The sequence below is a fragment of the Apaloderma vittatum genome, unplaced genomic scaffold (genome assembly GCF_000703405.1).
Source record: "Apaloderma vittatum isolate BGI_N311 unplaced genomic scaffold, ASM70340v1 scaffold18177, whole genome shotgun sequence".
Classification (NCBI taxonomy): domain Eukaryota; kingdom Metazoa; phylum Chordata; class Aves; order Trogoniformes; family Trogonidae; genus Apaloderma; species Apaloderma vittatum.
This window is the reverse complement of record NW_009726925.1, coordinates 8,658-17,173: the sequence shown is the minus strand read 5'-3', so window position 1 is coordinate 17,173 and position 8,516 is coordinate 8,658. Positions and strand designations below refer to the sequence as shown.

Genomic DNA, 8,516 nt, shown 5'->3' with positions numbered 1-8,516 from the left:
GCTCGGCTTGGAAGATGGCGAGGGGAATGGCCCTGGGAAGGGCAGGGAAAAGCTTATTACCCACTCGGAGCAAGGTCCTGGGAGCAAATGATACCCTCTCCCAGCCTGCAGAGACTCCCCAGGCTTCTCCTCCCACCTGTGCAAGGCCACAGCACAGCAGCTGCACAACGTCACCCATCGCTTGTTCTGCTCCAGGTCCAAGCCAGCAAACAGCTGATCACTTGGCCACACCAGCCCAGCTCGCCCACCTCCTCCTGCCCTGCCCTTTGCCTTCTGGTCGCCCCCACACCGGCCCCTCAGGACGGGGTTACCTCTCGGTGACCGGAGACCCTTCTGGTTTCTTAGAAATGATGAAGCGGCAGCTCAGCCCCGCATCCTTCACCATCTGGTCCCCCAGGAACTCTGCCAGGCGCTTGGCAGTGCTGATGGAGGTGGACTTCTGCTCCCCGTAGTCCTCCAGCTTGCGCGACATCGACCGGTTCTCCGAGATCAGCTCAAACAGCTCTGAATCAGGCATGTTGGCTGCCTGAAAGGGAGGAAAAAACCACCCCGAAGCTAGAAAGAAGCCCACGATGAAAGCTTACTGCTCTCAGGTATGGGGAGAGCCTACACCTGGCTGGCGTGGCTCTTTAGGGGAGCCTGGATATGCTCCCTGTTGCAGCTGCCAGTGTGACCGACTGAAAAGGGGGAGCGTGGGCCGGCGGCTCGCCTGGGTTCACGCTGCGGCTGGGCTGTGACAGCACTGCTTTGTGTTGGGCACACCGGGTAACCGGGCTCACCAATAACTTGTCGTACAAGGTCACTGTGAAATAGGAGGACCCAGCCAGGCTCTTGGTCCCTCTTGCTCTGCATTTCCTCTGCTCTCCCCAGTTACTGAATAGCTGATGTCTCTGTGCCCCCCATAAAACCCTCCCTAACAAGCGGCTCTGTCATCCTCTGCCACACTCTTGGCCAGCGTCCTCAGGGGATGACTCCACCAGACCAGCTCCGTGAAGGTGACTGGAGAAACACGCCACTCACCCAACCACAGCCGAGTGAAGAGCCCTTGCACTAAAAGAGACTAAACAGCAGCCCTAGGAATCAAAGCAGCAGAGACGTGATGGAAGTGACCCTCAGAGGCACAGTGGACCACATCCCGTGTGCAACCCCCCCCGCCCAGGGCTCCACCAGCTCTGACACTTTGGCTGCTCCCTGGGAGCACAGACCTGCTGAGCTGCACTCACCTTGCTGTAGAGCACATCCAGCCAGTAATCGGCCACCTTGGCCACGGAAGCATAGACCTCCTCCAGGGTGCTGCCTTTCAGGAAGGCTTCAAACACAGAGGACTGGAATATCTTCACCAGCTGCAGCTCTCCTCGGCGCTTCACCTCAAATCCCTTCAGCTCGGCCAGGGACCCGTCCTCGTTGAACACAGCGTACCTAGGAGACACAGCGCGGGGAACAACCTGGCTCATGTCAAGGGACGTGCCCTCCAGGGTCCTGTGCCTCCAGCGGAGCTGCAGTGCTCAGCACTGGGACGATCTCGGAATATCTACGGCTGCTCTGCCAACTGTTTCAATGGGGGTTTGCAAAAGCACATCAGCTCGTGCCCCAGCTCATCTGTCCCACCGGAGAGAATGATTTCAACTGTGTACAGGTAAAGGGTGGAGGTGAGAGTCCGGGTGAGGAAATGGAGGAAGATATTAGGAAGAGGCTTAAAGAGAAGAAGGAAACTTTGGCAGCTCAGACGCCGGCAAAGGGGTTCAGGTGTACGAGGATGCTCCTTTCTATTGCATTTTTTTCCATTTCACAGCCCTGACAGTTATTTGTATGTCTCAAGAAAAGCCTTATGGGAACACCAGCTAAGAGAAGACCTACGTCACCCTTCTCCACCTGACTCCATTCCTGTGGGCACAGCATGCTCCTCATCATCTTCCACTGATGATGGTGGGTGCCAGTCACCCTTAGGCTGTTTCAGTTGGAGAGCGATCAAGAAATAAAGGCACTTTCTAACACTCCTAAACTACGAGAAACCAAGAGGCTCCGAGAGAAGAGTCCCACGAGCCTGCTCAGTGCTTGGTGCCACCTTGACTCCAGTGGCAGGGACCTGCTGCTTGCAGAAAGGTGCTGACAGGAGAGGAACGGCTCAGCTGGGACGACAGGCTGAGAGAGAATCATTAAGGCAGGAAAAGACCTCTCAGATCACCAAGTCCAATCATCAGCTCACCACTACTGTGACCACTAAACCATGTCCCAAGCTGGGATTGAGAAGACTCTGAGGAGACCTCAGAGTGCTTAAAGGGGCTGCAGGGAAGCTGGGGAGGGGCTCTTGATCAGGGAGCGCAGTGACAGCATGAGCGGTAACAGTTTCAAACTGCAAGAGGGGAGATTTAGATTAGACGGTATGAAGAAATTCTTCACCGTGAGGGTGGAGAGACCCCGGCACAGGTTGCCCAGAGAAGTTGTGGACGCCTCTTCTGTGGAAGTGTTCAAGGCCAGGCTGGATGGGGCTTGAGTGACCTGCTCTGGTGGGAGGTGTCCCTGAGCATGGCAGGGCAGTTGGAATGAGATGATTTTTCCCTTCCAACCCAAACCATCCTGTGATACTAATTCTATGAGGCGGTGGCTGCTGGAGCTCAGGCACTGGGGCATTAAGCACAAAGCAGCACAGAGCTCTAAGGACAGTGGGTGCTGGGGGGCAGCGACAGCATTTCTTGGAGCCAGAGCCGGGTGTGTGGGCACCCTCCAGCCAGTGGCTGCTACTGCTCGAGCTCACACTCCTACTTTGGGGGCTGCAGAGGTATCAGTAAAGTCTGAGTACAATTCTCCTATGATGTGACAGTAATGGTAGGACTTGTTTCTTTTTCCAGGTGGAGAAGGAAGGGGAAACATCTGGGAGAAGCAGTAGCAGAGGTCCTTTAACTCCTGAGAGATGGGAAGGCAGGAACTGGTGAGTTTAAACAGATTAGATCAAATATAAACTGTATTAGAAGCCCTCAGAAGGGAAGTGAAAGTTCACCTGCACACCTCAGGGCCAAACAGGGAGATCGTATCTGGTCACAGAATTGCAGAAAAGTTGTTTTGCTGCTATCTTACAAAATTTATGGCCATAGTATGGCAGTGGAGCCAAGTGTGCAGCTGGACTGAAAGATGATCTAGTGTTAGAAAGTTGCCAGCAAACCAAGCGTGCTGCCAGCTCCAGGGGAAAGGATCAATGGGCTCCGTGTGTGCCACGGGAAAGGGACCCTCAGTCTGTTCCCCTGGGGAAGTGATAATATTTGAGGCTTTGAAATCTCACCTTTTCTTCAGCTTCTTGCCCTCCTCCTTGGAAGCTGGGAGGATCATGGCCAGGTATGGTCCATCCACCTCAAAAAAGATGCTGTTCTCCGAGCGTGTGACGTAAGTGAGAGAGGCTGGGTCCTGCAGTTCCTGGTACTGATCATTCGTGAAGCCCTCCTATAGGAACAGCCCCAGGAGAAGAGCTTCACTCACCCAGCACCCCCTCTGAAAGCTACAGCACAATTCAGGACTCAAAACCCAAAACACGTGACCTGTCTGTTGAGAAGAAAAATGCTTTGGGCCCTAAAATTATATTATTTTGTCTCACAGAAGCTGGAGCAAGCAGAGGGAAGGTTTAGACCCTGCTCCCAGCCAGCACAGGTGAGAACCCACCAACTCTGGCCTCTTACACGAGCACCCTCTCTGCTGCAGGGCTGCGGGAGCCTCTCCCTCTGCTCAGATCTCTCTGGGACAGAGAGCAGCTCTGCAGCAAGCAGGGAGCTACACGGGGAGCAGAGGTGGAAGAGAGGGCCCCCTCCTCGGTCAGTCCTCCACCTCCTTTTCCCCAGCCGGCAGAGCTGGCCCGGATGGGTGCAAGGCTCACCTTCACCAGGATGTTCAGCATGGCACCCGGGTAGGAGATCGTCACCTTCGGCTTCTTGGCATTTGTTGACTTGATGACAAAGTTCTCGGGGAAGCTGTTGGGGAGGACACACCAAATCCCGTCGGTATCCAGTTCCAGAGGCCTCCTGCGGAAGAAAGGAAGGTCGCTGTCAGGAGGAGAGCGGGCAGTAGGTGAGGCTCAGGCTGCTGCATCCGTTCCCTTCTGCAAAGCAAACCCTTGTAATACCACAGCAAAACCACAGCTCGGCACACGCTCACCCAATCTGCTCGATCAGTTCCCTGGCCTGGGTGATGATATTGGCTCCCGTGAAGCAGACGATGCCAGCCATTTCCATGGAGTACCAGCGAGCTCTGCGAGCAGAGGAGTCAAAGTGAAGAGCATGAAGTGCTCCTTCCCAAAGCCAGCTACGGAGAGGGCAGGAGGACCTCCAGAGGAAGAGGGGCAAGAAACACGTCAATGCTGGCCCTCAGTAGATTGTTCCCCGTGCCCTTCAGAAAAGCTGAAAACCCACTAACAGACAAGATTCCCATCAGTTATGTCCAACACACTGGCAGGAGTCTCCAGGATGAGAAATCAAGGATGAGGCAGCTCCCACCTCAACCCTGGTGGTTCAGGTGTCCCTCCCTGGGAAAACCTTGCTTTCCAAGGGTCCTCTCCAGAGGACCCCAGCATCACCCACGGGAGAGGCTCACCCCTTGCGCATGACGTAGCCGTAGAAGGAGTTGAGGATGCACTTGTGGGCCAGCTGCAGGGACTCATACAGGATTTCCATGTTCTTGCAGCGCTTTACTTCAGAGGCATCTCCTGTCTCCACCGCTGCAGACAGCTTCTTCTTCCACACCTGCAAAGCCCGGGCAGAGTCAGGATGATCCCACACGGCACTGCTGGTGGTATCCCACTGGTTCCCCCTCAGTCCCAGTAGAGCGTTACAACTCCAGAACAGCTTCTCTGCCAAAGCTAAACATTCCTTTTTCTCCTGCAGCAGGAGCTGGCCAGATGATAGAAAGGACTGGCAGGACCGACCAGAATTCACACAGCACCGCCAGCACTGCCTGCCCGCATCAAAAATGATCCAAGGGCTGGAGCACCTTCCCTGCAAGGACAGGCTGAGAGAGCTGGGGCTGTTCAGCCCAGAGAAGAGAAGGTTCCTAAAGAGGAGACCTTAGAGTGGCCTCCCAGTGCCTGAAGGGGCTGCAGGGAAACTGGGGAGGGACTGCTTACAGGGCTGTGTAGTGACGGGACAAGGGGCAATGTTGTTTAACATCTAATCTAAATCTACCCTGCTCTAGTTTAAAAAGTTGTTTAAAATGAGGGTGGTGAAACACTGGAACAGGTTGCCCAAAGAGGTCATTGAGGCTCCATCCCTGAAGACACCCAAGGTCGGGCTTGATGGAGCTCTGAGTGACCTGACCTAGTTAAAGATGTCCCTGCTCACCGCAGGGGAGCTGGACGAGATGATCTTCAAGATCCCTTCCAGCCCAACACATTCTATGATTTCCTATCGGCTGCGTGGCACCACACACACGAACCAGACACGGGGCCTGCTGCGGCCGGCCGTGCAGAAAAAGCCTCTCGACCAGCTCTGTTACCCACGACAAAAGGCAGCTGGGCATTACGGCAAAGGAGTGGCTCATTAATAACTCTACCAGAGATGGAGTCCCAGGGCCTCGTCTTTGTCTTCAACACACTCAGAATAACGTGCCCTGGTCTCCTCAACACAAACCTCAACCAGAAGAGAACTAGAACATCCTCCTGGAGTCAACTGTTCATTAACCTGAGGTCTAGACCTTCTCAGCTTGTCTCTTTCCTCCGTGTACGAAGAATGCCCCAGACTGAACCCGGCCAGACCAGATGTTTCAGAACAGTGGCCACCTGAGGAATTGCTAAACCTGGAGAACACTGGAGATGCAGCTTCTTTTCGGACAGCAGCAGAGAGGCAGTAAATGCCATGGCAGCAGCTGTTGAGGATTGGGCAGTGAGCAGCCACAGCTGGCAGATCCACCAGGTCCTCCTTGAGTACAAAGCCCCCTTTGGGGCTTGGGTTTTCAGGGAGGGACAGGAGGTTCTCAGCCTCAGCAAGGCAAGTTAAACCAGAAGCTGAGCTCGGTACCTTGTGCAGCCCCTTGAACTCATAGCGGCGGTCCCTGAAAGCTCGCACTGTGTCCACATAGAAAGAGTTCTCTCTCTGGCAGATGGTGGTGACTCGTTCCTCCACCTTGGTGACGTGGATCTTCTTGTACGCTTTGCGGCAGTAATCTGGTCAAGGGAGGAAGCAGAGGGAGCTTTGCAGGGAGGGGCACAGCACGGACAGGGAGCCACCTCAGCATCAGGCACAGATGAGCAGGGACAGTCCTACTGCAAAGGGAGGGAACAGAAGATACCACCAGAGAAGCAGCACCTCGCTATGGAGACGCAGGACAGGACAAGGAAATAACCTCTCAGTGGCAGACGTACGGCCCCATCCACAAACCCAGGCTCTGCCCCCAGCCAGCTGGGTGGCTCTGCTGAGCAGCATCGTTCCATGCGATGAGAAAACTTTATCTTTCCCTTTCATTTACAGGGTTTAATTAGCAGCCTTCCAGAAGCCAGAGCCATTAGTGTTTCAGCTCAGATCCAGAAATGCTGGAGAAACTTCACAGGCACCGGTGCCCGGCTCCAGTTCGGGAGGCACCCGGGAGCCTGCTGGGATCCTGGGGAAGGTCTGCCAAAGCCCGGGCTGGGAGCAGAGCCGGGCTGAGCTAACCCCGCAGCCACACAGGAGGCAATTCACAGTGAGCACCGCTCCCGCTCTAAGCTGCACAACACTGCTCCAGGTGGTGACCTTGGGGTTTTTGATTGGTTTCGTGGGTTTTCTTTTTTACCTGCCAGCCGCTTTTTCTCGTATTTGGCCTGTTCTTCCCGGGAGAGCTCGTGGAAGGCGCGGGGTGCTCCCTCAGGGGACAGAGCAGGGAACTTCTCGGACTCCAGCTGCTGCTGGATGCGGTGGTACTCGCTGCGGCTGGCAGGCACTGCGGAGGAGGGCGGCTCTCAGCTCCGCGGGACAGAGGCAGGAACTCGCCCCTATCTCATCTCTCACTGTACTTACTGAATTCTCCTCTCCACTGCCAGGTCATGCGGCGCTGACAGTTGGCACCCGGCTTGTTGAAGTCGCAGGCGGCACACGTGGCCTCATCCACCATGGCCGAGGGCTGGAGGCAACAAGAGGCACAGGGGTGTTAGAGGGGATAGCTCGTGCCGGCACAGGCACTGGGTGGCAGAAGAGCACCGGTGCGAACATCAGAGATGGGACTTGGGGAGTCTTTCTTTCCAGAGCCTTTTGGGAACACAAAACCCACAAAAATAATAGCTGGTTTTTGGGGAAGAGTCCCAGGTAAAGGTGTAGCTCAACCTCTGCCGAGCTGGCATCTGCGGCAGCTTGACTGATTATCCCAGCCAGCCCTGTCTGATCTCTCTTGCCCCGAGCAGAAAGTTCAGGCCTTGCTGCTACGGCGATCCAACGTGAGGGACCACCACGGTCACCCGAAAGACAAATTAGGAGACGAGGTTGACGATACTCACCTGCAGCCTGTTGGTGAGAATGATGTTGGGGTACATGGCCCCCACATCTAGATGGTAGATAAGGGGACACTCGATTCTGTTCGGAACATCTTTCAGAGAATTCAGTTTGACCTTGATTTCATCACAGACCTGAGGTGAGACAAAAATAAGTGAAACTTGGACAGGAAGGAGTTAGTGAGTCAAATACTTGTCGACTTTGGTCCTTTACTCCTGCGCAGGGACATCTGTGCTGATCCTGGGGAAGGGTTTAAAGGACCACAGGAGCAGCACCAGGGACTCCTCTGCCACTGGTGCTTTAGGTTTTGGTTTGGACCTCCAAGGCAGGCGTTATCTGCAGGGCTATGTGGAAGGTGAGAGCAGCTGCCTCCTAAAGGTTGCTCAATCAAGGACCTTTTCAGTGCGAACGGGTTAACCCAGACAACAGCAAAGCCCAGAAGTCCCAGCCACTAACCCATGCTGCCCTCCAAGAAATGCCAGATTTGGCTTTGGAAAAGGGCAACTTGCACTTTGTAGCTGGCAAGAAGCACGGAACAAGAAGAAAACAATTATTTGGGATATCTGAGGGGTCTGTCTTCTCACTAAATCGCTTCCCAGCTCTTTCAGAGCTTTGCCCCTGCTTGAACCTGCAAAGAAAAGGAAAGCAGGAACCACGTCCCGCAGCTGGGGCAGAGACCCCAGATCCTCAGGCTGCAGGGTCCTGGCTGGGGCTGCTGGAGACCTTGACTGCTCATAACATCCCTGAACACCATCTGCTTTGCAGGTGCCCACAGACGGGCTTCCTGGGCTCTCTCCACAGAGCACAAAAGGAACCCAGTCAGGCACTTCAAAGGCTGCAGCCCCAGTTTGGCAGCTCGGCCCTCTCTGGCAAGCCCAGCCACGCCACGGGGTGATGTACCTCCTGGAAGTTGGTGACTTGATCCAAGGGCAAACCCTCCTCCTCCTCGATGGCGTGCCGCAGCGTCTTCTCCACGTGCTGCACCAGGAAGTCAAAGGCAGCAGGATTCTGCAGGGGTGTGGGGACAGCACTGAGACCACGGGGGACATCCCCGGGGCAGGCTGGCAGCTCCTGCCCCAC

General features: G+C 55.2%; 1 protein-coding gene across 1 annotated transcript in view; it reads right to left on the bottom strand.

The window, feature by feature from the left end:
* LOC104276987 (DNA polymerase epsilon catalytic subunit A-like) overlaps positions 1–8,516 on the bottom strand; it is a gene marked incomplete at both ends in the record, with an annotated part of 20,449 nt that overhangs the window by 3,318 nt on the left and 8,615 nt on the right. Inside the window, 12 exon segments of the mRNA XM_009873484.1 lie at positions 2–32; positions 312–526; positions 1,224–1,419; positions 3,278–3,435; positions 3,863–4,007; positions 4,141–4,233; positions 4,576–4,724; positions 5,994–6,139; positions 6,745–6,891; positions 6,969–7,071; positions 7,442–7,570; positions 8,337–8,444. Of these exon segments, the coding sequence (XP_009871786.1) occupies positions 2–32; positions 312–526; positions 1,224–1,419; positions 3,278–3,435; positions 3,863–4,007; positions 4,141–4,233; positions 4,576–4,724; positions 5,994–6,139; positions 6,745–6,891; positions 6,969–7,071; positions 7,442–7,570; positions 8,337–8,444 (1,620 nt within the window).